At 42.0% G+C, this 19,943-nt stretch overlaps 1 protein-coding gene across 1 annotated transcript in view; it reads left to right on the top strand.

The window, feature by feature from the left end:
• Window positions 2,048-19,943, top strand: part of PAK5 (p21 (RAC1) activated kinase 5) — a 115,133-nt gene continuing 97,237 nt past the window's right edge. Inside the window, exon 1 of the mRNA XM_018056918.1 lies at window positions 2,048-2,258. Coding sequence (XP_017912407.1) covers window positions 2,055-2,258 — 204 coding nt within the window. The 5' untranslated portion in view covers window positions 2,048-2,054. The remainder of the gene's footprint in view (window positions 2,259-19,943) is intronic.

The raw sequence follows: 19,943 nt of genomic DNA, 5'->3' as shown, positions 1-19,943 counted from the left end.
TTGACCCCTACCATGTGCCAGACATTGGCCAACAGTAATGAACAAGTGGACAGCATGCCTGCTCTTATGGATCTTATATTCTAGAAGGGAAGACAGATAATAAGCATGCCACTGTTTAACTGACAGCAAGTGAATAAGCGTGGAGAAAAATATGTACATGACTAGCAATGTATGTATAACCCACCTACTCAAGTCTGAGGGCTGGGACAAGGTTTCCCCCACAAAGTAACATTGAAGCCAATGCACCATGTTTTGTAAAAGGTGCAACAGGGTCCTTGGGATTCCCCAAATGATTGTGGTTGTCCTGTTCACAATAAATCCAGAGAGGGAAAAGCAGTCACCTGCAATCACAGTGAATACTAAGTGGCATTCAAGCCCAGGGTACCTTACGTGTGTTCAATAAATGTAAAGCATAACGTGACTATTTTACATATTTTCTACATGTATCTTTGTCATTTGTTGTTGTTTAGTGGCAAAGTCATGTCCAACTCTTTTGGAAATTCATGGCCTGTAGCCCACCAGGCTGTGCTGTCCATGGGATTTCCCAGGCAAGAACACTGGAGTGGGCTGCCCTTTCCTTCTTCAGGGATCTTCCCAACCCAGGGATAGAACCTGTGTCACCTGTATTGGCAGACAGGTTGTCACTGAGCCACCAGGGAAACCATAGGAGGTTTTAAATAGGTAAACTGCATTGTTTCAAACAAGTGAAATACGTTGTATAAAATTCTAAATATCCAATATAAAGTAGATATTGTTCCCTGCTTCCTCCTGGCTCCCTTCTCTGCAGGCAATACCAGTCAACCTCTGGTATATTCGTCCAGAGGTATGTTTCATACTTGTAGCACTTGGCACTCACTTTGTGCCAGGTGCTTTTCAGACATTTTTTAACACTTTTTTACTTGCTTAATCCTAATAAAATTTTTGTGGTAAATATAATTATTAACCCCATTCCTCATGTTTACACACATTTTTCCATACACGTGTTTTAGATTTTAAGTGGACATCAGACTTCGAGATGCTTCTCCCTGTGTGCTAGTCACCTTTTGCTTTGGTAACGCCACATAGCAAACAAATGCAAGGTCTTAATGGCTCCATGACAAACATTTATTTCATACTCACAAGTCAGTTGTTGGTCTGACTCCAGCCTGGAAGTCAGATTTGTGTCTGCTTCATGCATCTCTCCTTCCAGAATCTTGGCTGAGGGAGCATCGTCCACTAGAGAGATGGGCGTGCCAAGTGGCAGAAGTGTAAGAGGGAAGTGGAAACACAATGCCTTCAAAAACCTCCACCCCGGAGACTTCCCTGGTGCTCCAGTGGCTAAGACTTTGCCTTCCAGAGCAAGGGGTGCAGGTTTGATCCCACCCGCCTTATGGCCAAGAAAACAAAACAAAACATAACACAGAAGCAGTATTGTAACAAATCCAGTAAAGATAATAAAAATTGTCCACATCAAAAACATTTTAAAACTTTTCCACCTTGAACTGAAGGACTTTTTCTTCCTCCACAGTCCATTAGTAAAGTGAGCCACATGACCAAATCAGCGAGTCAGGAAACCCTAACTCCACGTGGCAAGTATAAAATTTTTGAATGAAGTTGCCTCATCTACCGGAGAAGGCAATGGCACCCCACTCCAGTACTCTTGCCTGGAAAATCCCATGGACGGAGGAGCCTGGTGGGCTGCAGTCCATGGGGTTGCTAAGAGTCGGACATGACTGAGCAATTTCACTTTCACTTTTCACTTTCATGCATTGGAGAAGGAAATGGCAACCCATTCCAGTGTTCTTTCCTTGAGAATCCCAGGGACGGGGGAGCCTGGTGGGCTGCCATCTATGGGGTCACAGATGGGGTCACAGAGTCGGACACGACTGAAGTGACTTAGCAGCAGCAGCCTCATCTACAGACTCTGAAAGTACAACTTGCATTGTCTGCAGCTAATAGTGGAAAAGCTGATGATGAGTGAAATGATGAGTGAATTACTGATTTTCCTGTGTCTTCTGGCTGGCAAGATAATCAACCTCTCCCTTTTCTGTTTTCATTTCTCAGGTTTTTGCATCATGTTTGGAAAAAAAAAGAAAAAGATTGAAATATCGGGCCCATCCAACTTTGAACACAGGGTTCACACTGGGTTTGATCCACAGGAACAGAAATTTACCGGCCTCCCGCAGCAGTGGCACAGCCTGCTAGCAGACACTGCCAACAGGCCGAAGCCCATGGTGGACCCTTCCTGCATCACGCCCATCCAGCTGGCGCCCATGAAGGTATGGCCAGGACTTGCTCTTTAAGTTGGCTTGAAAAGCATGACCTCATTTGATGCAGGGTGAGGTCTCAAATGCCTAAATCATGTATTTGTTGTTAAATACCCACATATTATCCACAGTTATTCTTCAGTGATTACAATGTTCACCACTTATTGTAAATTGCATTACATGAAAAGCAACCTCAACTTTCAGATGTGAGTCATTTTTACTCATATCCATACAATGCAATCACAAAATAGGAAATGTTTATTTCTACTTTAAATGGTGTTTGTGTCAGTAACCTCTGAGTAGATATTATATTAGGCAGCCTTGTGTTGTTATGCATTTGCCCTCAGAATGTCTAAACTTTTATATAAAGTTTAATAAGAACAGGTTTTAACTATACTAAATGATTTTTATGTATTATACATACATACATGCATATGCATATATATTTTATATACAATAAAATATATTTATAAGTGTATACCTACCTATAAATTATAAATAGTCTTCATAGTCTAAGAGAGAGAGATTTCAAGTAAAAATGAATTATGAGATTCCTAAAATAAGATATAACTTACCTTAAACAAATAGCTAGTTGATTTTTTAAAGGACTGCTCATCAGGATCATTGCATTAAAGTGGAAATCAGATTCAAAACACTGCAGATAGGTCAAGAGACTACCAAAAACTCAGCCTTGGCAGTTTCCTTCTGTACATCAGGATGATAAGAATTCCCTGGGCCATCACATTGCCCAAAGGCTTCCTGTGGGAATTAAACATCACTGAAGCTTATAGTCATGTTATCCAATAGGTCAAATTCTGTCCTCACTTCTTATATCAGTAGGCATCTGAGCTATGTAAATACCTTATTCTGTATTAACATGCATATTGAATACACTGGGCTTAAATGATATGTAAAACAACAACATTTTTAAAGGGTGTAAAGAAGGAACCTAGCTGATAAATTACAAGAAATGCTTGTAAGAGATCACTTGCACTGAGTAACTTGGAATTGTGATTCTGTCATTTATTCATGTCTTATTAGTCAATTTATTCTAGTACTGAACATGTGGGTCTGTCCTGCCCAAAGATTGATACAGAGTGTTTTAATCTTGCATCTTGTAAATTTTATGTTCTGATAAGATTTTGAAAGTTTTCAGGCCGGCTGAAATATAAAAAAGAGGTGGATATTCAAGAAGATAAATCTTTAGGGACAAAAAGGAACCTCTCGTCTTAAACAGTTATTGATCAACATTTAATAGAAGCTGACCAGTTAACCAACTCTACTTGTTAATATTAAGCAGTATCCTGGACAAGGAGGCCTGGAGTGTTGCAGTCCAAAGGGTCAGACACGACTGAGCAACTGAACTGAACTGAACTGATCCTTCTATTGAAGATGATTTTCTCTGGAAAAAAAAGATAAATGCCTCACTAATGACTAAATAATAGGCTGGAACTTATCTAAAAAGAAATCGAGATTGGAAAGAATTTGCTTTATCGTTTCATTATTTTTTGCAATATTCCGAGTTTTTATAAAACCCAGAAAAGGAAGATGAAGTATGCCCCCCAAAAGTTGTCTGCTATTGATCATCATGGCAAAGGAGAATCTCCAAATGAAACAAGGGCTATTTTCTTAACTTTAAGAAATTGCCATTTGATGAGGAGTATTCTGGAAGGGAGCTGTTTTAGTGTATCATCCTAGCTAAAGGCCAGGATGTGCTCTCTTGTCAGGGAGTGTGGAATGTGCTTATTATGGGATGAGATTATAGTAACATCTATTGCACCATGGCTTTTCACTTGTGCTAGTCATAGCAGGTCCTGGCTGGCAGTAAAGTAGGAAGTTCCCATCTCAGTGATAATGCATCCTGTGCAGTGGCTGTTCGGCGTAAGAGAATCTTCTAGCTCATTTCTTCCATCTCCTGGGTGAGCTGGCTACCTTTCTTCAACAGAATTTATCAGCCCCACTGAGAATTGGAGCAAAGTTACCTAATTGAGCCCCATGTTTCTCTTACTCACGTAATGGGCTTCCCAACTTTGATGCCAAATGTGTGAGAATCCAGTCTATATGGGGGAATGTTTGTTATAGACATTTAAATGCTAACAGAGAAATGACTGGAAAATACATCTCAAGTGTGAATCCAGTTCTGGATTTCTGCACATTTCAGGCACAGTAATGTCTGTGAAAAAAATAAATAAATACAAACAATGACCCCATGAACCGCAGCACGCCAGGCCTCCCTGTCCATCAGTTCAGTTCAGTTCAGTTCACTTCAGTTCAGTCGCTCAGTCGTGATTATTTGCGACCCCGTGAATCACAGCACGCCAGGCCTCCCTGTCCATCACCAACTCCCGGAGTTCACTCAGACTCATGTCCATCGAGTCAGTGATCCCATCCAGCCATCTCATCCTTGGTCGTTCCCTTCTTCTCCTGCCCCCAATCCCTCCCAACATCAAAGTCTTTTCCAATGAGTCAACTCTTCACATGAGGCGGACAAAAGAGTTTCAGCTTTAGCATCATTCCTTCCAAAGGAATCCCAGGGTTGATCTCCTTCAGAATGGACTGGATGGATCTCCTTGCAGTCCAAGGGACTCTCAAGAGTCTTCTCCAACACCACAGTTCAAAAGCATCAATTCTTCAGCGCTCAGCCTTCTTCACAGTCCAACTCTCATATCCATACCTGACTACTGGAAAAACCATAGCCTTGACTAGACGGAACTTAGTCGGCAAAGTAATATCTCCACTTTTAAATGTGCTACCTAGGTTGGTCATAACTTTTCTTCCCAGGAGTAAGCATCTTTTAATTTCATGGCTGCAACCACCATCTGCAGTGATTTTGGAGCCCCAAAAAATAAAGTCTGACACTGTTTCCACTGTTTCTCCATCTATTTCCCATGGAGAGATGGGACTGGATGCCATGATCTTCGTTTTCTGAATGTTGAGCTTTAAGCCAACTTTTTCGCTCTCCTCTTTCACTTTCATCAAGAGGCTCTTTAGCTCCTCTTCACTTTCTGCCATAAGGGTGGTGTCATCTGCATATATGAGCTTATTGATATTTCTCCTGGCAATCTTGATTCCAGCTTGTGCTTCTTCCAGTCCAGCGTTTCTCATGATGTACTCTGCATATAAGTTAAATAAGCAGGGTGACAATATACAGCCTTGATGTACTCCTTTTCCTATTTGGAACCAGTCTGTTGTTCCATGTCTAGTTCTAACTGTTGCTTCCTTACCTGCATACAGGTTTCTCAAGAGGCCGGTCAGGTGGTCTGATATTCCCATCTCCTTCAGAAGTTTCCACAGTTTATTGTGAACCACACAATCAAAGGCTTTGGCATAGTAAATAAAGCAGAAATAGATGTTTTTCTGGAATGCTCTTGCTTTTTCGATGATTCAGTGGATGCTGGCAATTTGATGTATGGTTCCTCTGCCTTTTCTAAAACCAGCTTGAACATCTGGAAGTCTAGGTTGAATTTTCCCCAGAAAGACCAGTTAATTAAATGCTTCCTAACTGAAAGACACCCAAGAAATCCATCCTTCGTACTCTCACCAAACCCCTTTAGATGAAGCTTCTCCTTCTTCAGACCCTATGAATGCAGCTGGTGCTGTCAGCACTTTTGTATCATAGTGAATCTGCTGACTGTACCAGCTCCTCAAATTAGGAAAATAATAGGTTCAAGGGGCAAGAGTGCACCACGAAGTTTGAATGATTTCTTTAGACAAGACTCCTCTGGTGAAATCTTGCAAATGACCTGAGAAGGACCAGATATAAACTATGCAGAATATATTGCAGAAGTCAGAACATTCTTTGGAATAAGAAGCCATGAATGAATTGATAGAAAGTAATGAATGGGTAAAGTTGTACATGTTTAAAGCCCATTTTGGCAAAGTGGTTTTTCTTTTTTTTTTTTTTTTTTAAGTAGAACTGACAATTCTAATTTGGAGTCAAATTGTCCTTTAAAATAGACAAAGGAAAATGAGAAAAGAGATTGTGATATAAAAGCAGTAGTGGAAGAGGTATACAGTTCCTTAGGTTGTGGCAAAGTACTATTTCTTCAGAATTGTAAACTTTAGGCTGGCTGGTTTTGAATGTAAGTTCACCATTACAACCAACACTGTCTTCTCTGATTGGTTGTGTCAGCTGCTTCAGTCCAAACCTTATTTAAATCACATGTCAAAATCACTAGGATATACTCTTCTACATAGATTCTTGCAGATCAGTATTTCTCAAGCTATAGTCCAACAGAATCACCTGGAGGGCTTGATAAGCACAGATTGCCAGGCCTATCCCCAGAGTTTCTGATTGAGCAGGGCTAGGATGGAGCCTGAGAATTTGCAATTCTGAAAAGATTCCAGGTAACACTGATGCTGCTGGTGTGGGGACCAGCTTTGAGAACCTTGATTTAGATCATTGCAAAGGAATTTGTCCACATAATGTAGCAGTGCAAGTTTACACCAGCCAACATTTCCAAATCTCAGAAACCAAGAGCCAAAGGTTAGCTTAGAATTGTGTCAAAAGTTAAACTTCAGGTACCCAAGCCAAAGGCATGTCAGCAAGGTGAGGGTGGGGTGGGGAGCACCCTGTAAAACATAAAACTTTTGGAAAATAACTTTGAGAAACTCCCTTTTTATGTGACATTATTTTGTCTGCAAGAATGTCATAAGCATGTCATTACCAAAATTCCTGCTGAATTAGATACTTTTATATAAAGGGTCTTCATGGTCTAGTGGTTAGGAATGTGCCTTGCTCCTGGCTCAGATGATAAAGAATCTGCCTGCAATTCAGGAGACCTGGGTTCAATCTGTAGGTCAGGAAGAGCCCCTGGAGAAGGGAATGGCAACCTACTCCATTATTCTTGCCTGGAGTATTCCATGGGCAGAGGAGCCTGGTGGGGTATAGTCCATGCGGTCGCTAAGAGTCAGGCATGACTGAGCAGCTAACACTTTCATATAAAGGGCTGGCTAAATGGTCATGTTTGTTCTTGCCTAGTGGTTCTCAAACTTGGACTTTCAGCTGAGTCTCCTGAGGGTTTTATTAAATCCAATATTCCTGGCCCCGCCCTGGAGATTCTGATTCACTCGTTCTGGGTGGATGGTTTGCCTGTCTAGCAAACTCCCAGATGCTGCTGATGCCACTGATGGGTGGAGGACACACTTTAAGAACCACTCTTTTAGGTGGACTGAAGCTTGAACTTAATGATCACCCTTTTTAATAGCCTAGAAATCATTTTAAAATGTTAATACACACATAGAGAATAATGTTACAAAAGCCTTTATATCACAACATTGTAAATCAACTATACTCCAATAAAAAAATAAAAAGAATGGCCATTTTATTTTTTTGGGGGGGGTACTTTTTATTTATTTATTTATTTTAATATAAATTTATTTTAAAAGCATTTAGAAATAGGAAGAGGAGATCCCAGGAGTGAGCACATGGTGTGTAAGTCCAAGATCAGCCAACTACAAACTGGGTGGCTTTAGATAAGTCATCTGCCTGCTGCTCTAGACAGGAGTTTCCTTGTCTGTAAAATGAGGGTGCTAGTATTTCCCTTGCAATGCTTCAATGGCCAGATCCCAACTGTCTAAGGAGCTTTGGTGTATGGAGAATACCTTCTGCTATTTGTACTTAGTTTAACAATGTGATAAAATTATGGATCTATTAAGTAATATTTTTGAAAAATACCAGTACTTAATATTAAATTAGTAACATTAATCAAACTATGCATTTAAGTATTAAGTAGTCACACGCTCCCAAATATTTCAAGAACATCACAAGTGAAATATTTTAAGTTTTCTTTGCTGGTTCAAACATTAACATAGGAAAGTAAATGTATTCAAAGAAAAACAGTAAAGACACATCAAATATCATAATTGTCATAATGGCTATAAAATATGTTGTTTCACCAACACTTAACCTCTTACTAGAATATTAATACTTTGGTTATTACAAAAATATTAATTTGGTTTTCCTTCCTTTCTTCATTATTTCAATAGATATTTTATAATTTCTTGGCTCATGCTACAGTACTTATTTTTAAACCTTCTTAGGGTTACAAAGTCCTACCAAATCTGAAAGATACCATCTCGGGACTTCCCTGGTGATAAAGAATTTGCCTCAGAGTTTATGTCCTCCTATTTACCCAGTCAAAACTTGTTTGTTACCTCAGAGTCAATTCTGAGATCTGTATCTTTGAAACCCCCAGGATGCAGAAAATTTTACATTAATTTCACCCATTCATTCGACAGGTATTTACTGGAGCCTCACTCTAGGTGAGTGGGATGTCCATAAGTGCTAGGTCCCTGTCCTCAGGAGCTGTAATCTCACAGAAAGATGACAATGATCTAAATAAACAAACAGCACACCTATGTAGCAATAAATATGATGAAGAAAAGAAAGTATCATCATAATATAAAGTATCTGAGGGTGAAGCCATGCAGAGCCCTTGAGGAGAGTCTTCAAGAAGGTGATAAGGGAACCAAGAAGAAGACCTAGGAGGGGGAGAAATTCAGAGGAGGAAGGAAGAACATGTGCAAAGACCCTGGGGGTGGGAACAGGCATGGGGAATTAGCCTGGGGCCAGGGGAGCTGGAAAAAAGTGGGCAGGGAAGGGATGAGGTAGTCCATTCAGACACTGGATGGTGGGAACTTTGTGAGCCACAGTCAGGCCGTTGGTTAAATTCCTGTCCATGAAGGACACAGGTCTCAGATCAAGAAATTGTTCTATTGCAAAATAAATTTATTCATATAAAGGTCAGATTCAATTTTATACTGTGCCGGCAATATTGATTTGATATGCAATCCTGCAGATTTTCAGGGCATGTTAATTAAATGGATATGAATAGTTAAGATTTAGGAAGTCCTTCTGACTCTGAGCTTATCAAAAGATATTTAAGAAAAGCACAAACCTCTTACAGAAGAAGTAATGTGTGTCTTGCAGCAATCATTAATTTTTTTAAAAGAAAAAGTTAATTATAAATGAAACTTTGGGGGCAGATTGCCTATATGCCAAAACTTCTCATCAAAAACATCACTTCAAGATGAAAAGACAGCCTTCGGAATGGGAGAAAATAATAGCAAATGAAACAACTGACAAACAACTAATCTCAAAAATATACAAGCAACTTATGCAGCTCAATTCCAGAAAAATAAACGACCCAATCAAAAAATGGGCCGAAGAACTAAATAGACATTTCTCCAAAGAAGACATACGGATGGCTAACAAACACATGAAAAGATGCTCAACATCACTCATTATTAGAGAAATGCAAATCAAAACCACAATGAGGTACCATTTCACACCAGTCAGAATGGCTGCAATCCAAAAGTCTGCAAGCAATAAATGCTGGAGAGGGTGTGGAGAAAAGAGAACCCTCCTACACTGTTGGTGGGAATGCACACTAGTACAGCCACTATGGAGAACAGTGTGGAGATTCCTTAAAAAATTGCAAATAGAACTGCCATATGACCCAGCAATCCCCTGCTGGGCATACACACCGAGGAAACCAGAATTGAAAGAGACACATGTACCCCAATGTTCATCACAGCACTGTTGATAATAGCCAGGACATGGAAACAACCTAGATGTCCATCAGCAGATGAATGGATAAGAAAGCTGTGGTACATATACACAATGGAGTATTACTCAGCCATTAAAAAGAATACATTTGAATCAGTTCTAATGAGATGGATGAAACTGGAGCCGATTATACAGAGTGAAGTAAGCCAGAAAGAAAAACACCAATACAGTATACTAATACATATATATGGAATTTAGAAAGGTGGTAATGATGACCCTGTATGCGAGACAGCAAAAGAGACACAGATGTGTAGAGTGGACTTTTGGACTCGGAGGGAGAGGGAGAGGGTGGGATGATTTGGGAGAATGGCATTGAAACATGTATACTATCATGTAAGAAATGAATCACCAGTCTATGTCTGATGCAGGATACAGGATGTTTGGGGCTGGTGCACGGGGATGACCCAGAGGGATGTTATGGGGAGGGCTGTGGGAGGGGGGTTCATGTTTGGGAACGCAGGTACACCCGTGGTGGATTCATGTCAATGTATGGCAAAACCAATACAGTATTGTAAAATAAAGTAAAAATAAAAATTTTTTTTAAATGTTAAAAAATAAAAACCACCTACAGCGGGGGCTTTCCTGGGGGTCCAGCAGTTAAGAATCTGCCTTGCAGTACGGGGGTGCAGATTCAATCCCTGGTAGGGGAATTAAGCTCCCATGTGTTGGGGAGCAACTAAGCTCCCATGTCCCACAGTTACCAAAGCCCACATGTGCTGACCCCACATGCTACAGCTCATCTGTGTGCTGCAACAAAAGATTCTGCGTGACGCAGCAAAGATCCTGCGTGCTACACCCACGACTCAACACAGCCAAGCAATAAGGAAATACATAAATAAATTTAAAAAGGAAAACAAGTCACAAAAATTTACAAATCAATTAAAAAAAAAAAAAGAAACACCCACAGCAGTGTCTATTAGGTTGATTAGAATGCAGACTTTCACTGGCAGAACAGGTGATTAACCTTCACTAAAGTTTTAGTATTTCTGCACTTTTTTTTAATATAAATTGATTTGTCCTAATTGGAGGCTAATTACTTTACAATATTGTATTGGTTTTGCCATACATCAACATGAATCCACCATGGGTGTACACGTGTTCCCCATCCTGAGCCCCCTCCCACCTCTCTCCCCATCCCATCCCTCTGGGTCATCCCAGTGCACCAGCCCCAAGCATTTCTGCACTTTTAAAACCAGTGAGGACAACTGACTTGGAGTCTCACAGCTCTCTTGGTGCCCATTACTTTCTCGAACCTCCTTCCATTTTCACTGTGCCTTCTCAACCTTCCCAGCACCAGAGACTGTGGAAAGAAAACGTTACACCTGCCCCATTCTCTCCCTTACCTAAATTCAGGAGATGGGGGCAAGTGAGCTCAGTCCCAGAGTAGTGGGTAAGGCCAAAGCCAAAGTCAGGTTTATTGTCCGTCTTCATTTCTATGATCCAACCAAATCTGGAAACTTCTGCAAAGCGTTTTCTGTTGTGTAAGTGAGGCATGCCCCACACCCACCCAGCACTCCCCACCCCACCTCCACTCCCCACCACCCACACAGCCACCTTTGAAAGTCAAAAAAAAAAAGTAAAAATTGACCCCCTCTGCTTATCGTCACCATCTTTCCTCCTTTAGAGCAGTGCTTCACCTAAGCTACCTTGACATTTCCTTTCACAGTTGGAGCAGCCTTCAGCACCTATGGCCTAGATGTTACTCCAAAAAGCAAAAACTGATATTTTCAGGGCAGAAGGAATTATCCCAGGAAAGTGAGCCCTGCCGGTACTCACCCCTTCTTTTATTCTGAGGAGAGCTGGGCATTAAACAAACACCTCCTCTGGGCTCTCTGGCCAACACTGAACATCCACGTGACGTTTCTGTATCACAAATGACTGGATCTCACAACTTCAGCTCAGAGAACAAGTAGAGAACAGCCTGATGTTCATGTTCCATGATGCTAGAACACAGAATATCCTAGGCTTCCAGTGAAAATTGGACCACTAAGGCCTCATGAACAAATGCTCTCAGACGCTCCCTCTAAGAGTTTGGTATCTGTAGTCACCCTGAAGGTAAACATAAATAGGATGTACCATTTTAAAGCAATTGTCAGTCATCGTTTGTACTGGGAAGTAACTTATGACAATTTGATAGTTAGGTCTATTTCCGAGAAAATCCCTCTCCCAGCATTCCTGTAGTGACTCTGTCCCCAGCTGTCATTCCAAGTAGAAGATGGACAGATCCCACACGGTGACAGAATCAAGCACCAAGGAGCAAGTGAGTAAGCCTTCAAAGGCTCTTGCCCCTCCTCTGTCCACGGTGGCCTCCCTGCCCCCCAAGCTGATCACATCAGAGGTCAAACAGCAAGCACTCAGATCACAGGCGTGCCTCCAGATTTGTGTGGCTTCCCCGTGGAGTGGCCTGCTCTGAACTCCTGACAGCTGAACTCGCCCAGGGAGAATGGCTGTGCTTTGATAGCTGGGAAACTCTATATTCAGAGACTCTGTTTTCAGAGATGCCTTATTTGCCCCAACTCTTCTCTCCTGGCAGGGGTGACCTAACTGAAAATAGTCCTTCTAAATCCAGAGGAAAAAGCATGGACTCCCTGTGACTCCCACACATACTCAGAACTTGAGAGATTTAATTTTATCTTGATTTAGCATCTCACAGAAATTGGGGCACAAAGATGGCAGCTATATGTTTCTTGGGGCTACTGTCAAATCCTACAGTCCTTACCGTTTTGTCATGTAATTTTAACTATGAGCATTATGTTGTTGACTCTAAACTAGGACTAGAGAAGTTGATCAATTCTTTGATCATTTCCAAGCCACACATCACCATCCACCTAATTGGATGCTACTATTGTTACCTATAGGGCTTCCCTGATAGCTCAGTTGGCAAAGAATCTGCCTGCAATACAGGAGACCCCAGTTCAATTCCTGAGTCGGGAAGATCTGCTAGAAATGGGATAGGCTATCCACTGCAGTATTCTTGGGCTTCCCCTGTGGCTCAGCTGATAAAGGATCCACCTACAATGCAGGAGACCTGGGTTCGATTCCTGAGTTTGGAAGATCCCCTGGAGAAGGGAAAGGCTACCCACTCCAGTATTCTGGCCTAGAGAATTCCATGGAGTCCATGGGACTCCATGCAAAGAGCTGGACACAACTGAGTGCCTTTCGCTTTCACCTATAAGGTGAAAATTGTGATGCAAATGCTAAACCCAGGAGGGCACTAGTCTAAGTTTGCTGCACTCGCACAATGCATTGCCTATTGAGAATCTTTGTATTAGTTTTCTGTTGCTGTATAGTAAGTTACCACACATGCCATGGCTCACAAGAACACACATTTATTATCTCACAATTTCTGTGAATATGGAATCAGTGTTCTGTGCTCAGTCTCTCACAGGGTTCAGTCCCAGGGTTGGGAAGATCCCTTAGAGAAGGGAAAGGCCTCCCACTCCAGTATTCTGGCCTGGAGAATTCCATGGACTGTATAGACCATGGGGTTGCAAAGAGTCAGACACAACTGAGTGACTTTCACTTTCAGTCATGAAGTAATGCCCCATCATGGTTGCCAAATCATGTAACACAACCATGGGACGGGTGACATCCCATGACCTTTGCCATATAACATAACACAGAAGTGTGAACACGGCATCCTATCACCTCTGTCAAGTTCTGTTGGTTAGAAGCAAGGCACAGGACCTGTCAAGGCTCATGGCGAGCGGACCACACAGAGCCATGAGCACCAGGAGGCCAGAGGCACTGAGGAGCCACTTGAAGGCCTGTCCACTCTGATCCTCACTGTACCTCCTGCTGCAGAATGTGTTTACTCCATCTCATCCTGTTAGAGCATCATCTCAAGTTAAATAGACAAAGCTCTTGGGGGCTATCTATTAGGCACAGCTGCGAGGGCACAGCTCCACTCCATCTGTGCAGCTGTGAACCTACAGAGACGAACTGTGTGCCCCCAGCCCTCCCAACACTTGCTTGTGGACCAGGCATAGGATAATCGTCATAGCTATTTGGGTTCAAAACAGGAGAAACAGAAGGTTAAAAGGAGTCCCTAGTCCAATACTGCTGAGAAATCCAGCCTGGTAGATGGTGGGAGTTCCTTGATTAGGTTTCAAGCTTGGAATACTCTGTGGCTCAGGCCCCGCTCTCTCAGAGTCTTGATTCAGCCCTGTTTTCCCATGAAAAGTAACCCATATTTGCAGTTGAGAGTTTTATCAGCCTGTTTCCTACTGGGGCCTCTGAAAGTGTACTTTCAAAGAAACTGCTCTGGCAGTTTGCTTCTTCAAAGCCAGCAGGAGAGTGCAAGCTACCTGCTTGGAGTCATATATATTTATCATAACACAATTATGAAGTGATGGTTATGTTATGATTATTCACGTTTCTCTGAAAGCCTCCTATCATAATATCTCAGTCTCTTGCAGTTCAAGCTGCCAGGGTTGTTTTTTTATTTTTGTTTTTAAATGTGGACCATTTTTAAAGTCTTGATTGAATTTGTTACAATATGCTTCTGTTTTATATTTGGATTTTTGGCCATGAGGCATATAAGATCTTAGCTCCTAGACCAGGAATAGAACCCCTGTCTCCTGCATTGGAAAACAAAGTCTTAACCACTGGACCACCAGGAAAGTCCCAGCAGTGTTTTTATTGAAACAATTTTTGAATTGTAGACCTTGCGTGGTTGTCACTGTGGTTGCCTCCATTGGGCACATATATAAAGCTATATCCACAGATACTGTTATGATAAACCATCCCATACCTCAGCCTCTCCTGAAATGACTGAGGGGCACTGCCTTCACGTTTTCTAGAAGTTCTGTCGTTTGACTGAGAAAATCTGTGGGGCACACCCTTAATTTCCTCAGAAGGCCTTCTGCGTGACTGCATCTTTCTGATTTGTAGCTAAGTGTTGGTGGTACAACTTTTCACACCTTGGCCATCTAGAGAGGCTCAGAATCTTTTAAGTCATGAAATTCTTTTTCCCTTTTTTTAAAGAAAGTTCTTCCTTCAATGCATCTCTCTCCTCTTGCATTTTACCATAAGCAGAAAGAAGAAACCAGGCAGCACTTACCACACTTGCCTTGAAAAATCTCTTTAGATACATCATGAAATTTATCACATAGTTTCTGCTTTCCACATAACTCCAAAAGACATTTTTTCCAAACTTTCCACCAGTAACACAGCAAGAATTCCCTTCATCCAATTTCCAATAACATGTTCCTCTGGAGGTGATGGAATTCTAGCTGAGCTATTTTAAATCCTAAAAGATGATGCTGTTAAAGTGCTGCAGTCAATATACCAGCAAATTTGGAAAACTCAGCAGTGGCCACAGGACTGGAAAAGGTCAGTTTTCACTCCAAACCCAAAGAAAGGCAATGCCCAAGAATGTTCAAACTACTGCACAATTGCATTCATCTCTCACACTAGCAAAGTAATGCTCAAAATTCCCCAAGTCAGGCTTCAACAGTACATGAACCATGAACTTCCAGATACTCAAGCTGGATTTAGACAAAGCAGAGAGAAACCAGAGATCAAATTGCCAACATCCACTGAATCATCAAAAAAGCAAGAGAACTCCAGAAAAACATCTACTTCTGCTTTATTGACTATGCCAAAGCCTTTGACTGTGTGGAACAACAATCTGTGGAAAATTCTTCAAGAATTTTGGAATAGCAGACTACCTGACCTTCTTCTGAGAAATATGTATTCAGGTCAAGAAGAAACAGTTAAAACCAGACATGGAACAACAGACTGGTTCCAAATCAGGAAAGGAGTACATCAAGGCTGTATATTGTCACCCTGTTTATTTAACTTATATGCAGAGTACATCATGAGAAACACTGGGCTGGATGAAGCACAAGCTGGAATCATGATTGCTGGGAGAAATATCAATAACTTCAGATATGCAGATGACACCACCCTTATGGCAGAAAGTGAAGAGGGACTAAAAAGCCTCTTGATGAAAGTGAAAGAGGAGAATGAAAAAGCTGGCTTAAAGCTCAACATTCAAAAAACGAAGATCATAGCATCCAGTCCCATCACTTCATGGCAAATAGATGGGGAAACAGTGGCTGACTTTATTTTTTGGGTCCAAAATCACCACAGATGGTGACTGCAGCCATGAAATTAAAAGACGCTGACTTCTTGGAAGAAAAGCTATGACAAACCTAGACAGCATATTTAAAAGAAGAGACATTACTTTGCCGACAAATGTCCGTTTGGTCAAAGCAATGGTTTCTCCAGTAGTCATGCCTGAATGTGAGAGCTGGACCATAAAGAAAGCTGAGTGCCGAAGAATTAATCCTTTTGAACTGTGGTGTTGAAGATTTTTGAAGGTCCCTTGGACTAAAAGGACATCCAACCAGTCCATCCTAAAGGAAATCAGTCCTGAATATTCATTGGAAGGACTGATGCTGAAGCTGAAGCTCCAATATTTTGGCCACCTGATGCAAAAAACTGACTCATTTGAAAAGACCCTGGTGCTGGGAAAGATTGAGGGAAGGAGGAGAAGGGGAAGCCAGAGGATGAGATGGTTGGATTGCATCTCCAACTCGGACTTGACTTTGAGCAAGATCTAGGAGTTGGTGATAGGAAAGCCTGGCATGCTGCAGTCCATGGGGCTGCAAAGATTCGGACACGACTGAGCGACTGAACTGAACTGTTCCTCATTTGTTTCTGTGCCCTCACCATCCACCTTGTCCAAGTCCAGATTCTAGTAAGAATTCATGGCAAGTTAGACTATTTTCTACCGTATTCCTCAACATCCCTCCAGCCTCCACCCACTTCTGGTTGCAAAATCCCTGTGTTGTTATGGACTGCTACTGCTAAGTCACCTCAGTCATGTCTGACTCTGTGCAACCCCAGAGACAGCAGCCCACCAGGCTCCCCCGTCCCTGAGATTCTCCAGGCAAGAACACTGGAGTGGGTTGCCATTTCCTTCTCCAGTGCATGAAAGTGAAAAGTAAAAGTGAAGTCGCTCAGTCGTGAATCCCCTCCAAAAGCCACATGCTGAAGCCCCTACCCACAGTGTGATTTTATTTGGTAATAGGATCTTTCAGGGAGGTAGTCAAGATTAAATGAGGTTGTCAGGATGCCTCCTAATCAGGTAGAACTAGTGTCCTTGCAAAGAGAGGGAAGAGATGCCACAGATGCCTAAGTGTACACGGGAAAGTCCGTTTGCAAGTCAAGGTCAGCAGCCTGAGAAGAAGCAACCCTGCATATTCCTGGATCTCAGACTTCCAGCTTCCAGAACTGTGGGAAATAAATGTCTGTTGGTTAAGCCACCAGCCTATGGTACCTTATTATGGCAGCCCTAGCAAACACTCAGGTTTTAGGTATTTGTTATAGCAGCACCCAACTTTCAGGCACCAGAATTTATACTCATCTTCTATTGCTATGTAGTAAATTATCATAAACTTTCCAGCTTCCAATAGTACAAGAGAGAAGCCAAGAGAAGGTGTGTTAGTGAAGACACCAGTTGCTTGTGAGCAACTGGGGTTCAGACCCACCGGGGCTGCCTGCCAGGGAAGTGACTTCGCAGGACACAGCTACAAGTATGCCTCCACGGTGCAGGGAAGCTGGGCCGTCTGTCCACCAACTCCATCCGCTCCCTGGTTGCAAGCTGCTCACAAGAGTCTACTCTGCTAAGTCGCTTCAGTCGTGTCTGACTGTGTGCAACCCCATAGATTGCAGCCCACTAGGCTTCTCTGTCCCTGGGATTCTCCAGGCAAGAACACTGGAGTAGGTTGCCATTGCTTTTTCCAGCTCACGAGAGTAAATTCCTGGCAAAATCTAGCCTCCCCATGTGTGACCAAGCCTTCCCCAGCAGCCAGAATACCCCTTCAGGCAGAGACTCGAACAGCTGTCAGGCAATGGCTGCAGGGGGCCTCCGAGGTGGATTTTGTAACAGTGCAGCAGAGGAGGCAGCTGCTGTCAGCATTAACATCAGCTTTCACATCTTCAGCAAATGTTTTTTGTGGACCTACTGTGTTCTTGTCAGTGAAGTGCTAGAGAAAGACAATGTACGGTCCCCATCTCTATAGGCACACACTCTAGTCAGGGATAGCTTTATAAATACAGATAAAATAAAATAAATGTTACAATAGTGTATCTAACTCTTAATGGAATATATAACACAATAGATTATGTAAACACTTTGTTATGAAATCTTTGAAAGTGGAATTACTTCCTAGAAAATGCAAGGAATGTGTGATTTGTGGATTTTGAAAGATTATAATCTTTTAGTCATGCTGAAAGGCCATGGGGTCACAACGAGTCAGACACAACTTAGTGACTGAACAATAACAACATCAAATGAAAGGATGGGCTTCCCAGGTGACTCAGTGGTAAAGAATCCTCCTGCCAATGCAGGAGACATGCATTTGATCCCTGGGTTGGGAAGATGCCCTGAAAAAGGAAATGGAAACCCACTCCAGTATTGCCTGAGAAATCTCATGGACAGAAGAGCCTGGCAGCTACAAAGAATTGCAAAGAGTCAGACACAGCTTAGCAACTGAACAACAAGGAAAGGATATACTTTAGAGAAAAACATAAATTTACAGTCGGTGAGATCGTCTTGCTGAGGAGCCCTCTGGAGCCAGACTTTCCAGAATAAACCCCAGATCTTGGTTCTGCCCATTCTAGATGCTTGACCTTGTGCAAGTTACTTGCCTTCTGTGTACCTCAGTTAAAAGTAGATATAATACTACTGCCTCATAACGCCAAAGGGTCGAAAGCATTTAAAATATTAGCATGAGGGCTGAAGAGTTGAATACATTGAAAATATTAGTGATCAATAAATTTTAAAATAAAACAAACCCAATGATCTCAAGTACAAAGTATAATGACAGTTGCCTTTTTAGGATAAAAAAATTGTATATTGTTTTCTTTTTTGAATTTTTAATTTTATTTTTATTTTATATTGGAGTATAGTTGATGTGCTTCCCTGGTTAAAGTGTCTGCCTCCTATGCAGGAGACCCGGGTTCGATCCCTGGGTGGGGAAGATCCCCTGGAGAAGGAAGTGGCAACCCACTCCAATATTCTTGCCTGGAGAATCCCATGGACTGAGGAGCCTGGTGGGCTGCAATCCACGGAGTCACAAAGAGTCGGACACGACTGAGTGACTTTAATTACTTACTTACTTACTTGTAGTTGATGAACAATGTTCTGTTAGTTTTGGGTGTACAGCAAAGTTATTCCGTTTCATATACATATATCCATTCTTTTTCAGATTATTTTCCCTTATAGATTATCACGGAATATTGAGGAGAGGTACCTGTGCTGTACAGTCGGTCCTTGTTGACTTCTCTGTACACAGTAGTGTGTAAATATCAATCTCAAACTCCTAATCTATCCCTCTCCTCCCACTTTTCCCCTTTGGTAACCAAAGTTTGTAGGAGAAAAATAAGTTTGAGTTTGATTTCTCTCACAATCAAAAAATCAAGGGCTACCTGTGTATGTTTCAACTGTATAGATAACTCAGTAGCTTTATAAACTGTGAGTTTTCAGGAGTTGGTCAGTTTTAACAGCAAAGCACTCCAGATCTCTGTCACTCAGGGGTGCTTTCACATGTGCAATCCTCAGGGCAGGCTCCCAACGGCATCTTCCATCTAAGAGCTGCAGGATGCTGTGGGGCCTTGCACAGGAAGCAGGAGGTGGAGAAGCGACGGTCCCCCAGGGCATCTGTAACATCAGCCGGCACCGCCACCATCTTGGATAGATTGTCAACCTTTAGGCTGAGAGGCCCCATCTGCTAGTGACTCCAAGCCGCAGTCACTTCCTGCGGGCTGCAGAGGTGGGAAATGGGTGGGTTTTCTTTTTAACAGCAAAAAAGAAGAGAGACGCATAAAAACAGGTTTCTCCAAAGCTTCAGTGTCCTAAAACCAGATCCTGTATGTATGGAGCAGGAAGCTGGAGAAGTTAGCAGAGTGGAATATAATCTTCTCCAAAAATGAAACTTTCTGGTGTTATTTTATTCAAAGGAGCAAATGTGATCCCCTGGGAAGTAATTTTTAATAACCTTTCATTATTTTCAGCCTGTTAGAGTTAATCCTTACTCATCACAAGTAGATTAGTAAATTAAAAAAACTACAGAAAGAAAGTCCTACCATGTCGCCACTGCTGAATTCTGATGTAC

Source organism: Capra hircus, chromosome 13 (assembly GCF_001704415.2).
Source record: "Capra hircus breed San Clemente chromosome 13, ASM170441v1, whole genome shotgun sequence".
Lineage (NCBI taxonomy): Eukaryota > Metazoa > Chordata > Mammalia > Artiodactyla > Bovidae > Capra > Capra hircus.
Note: the sequence above shows the minus strand (reverse complement) of the source record. Positions and strands in the feature narration are given on the sequence as shown.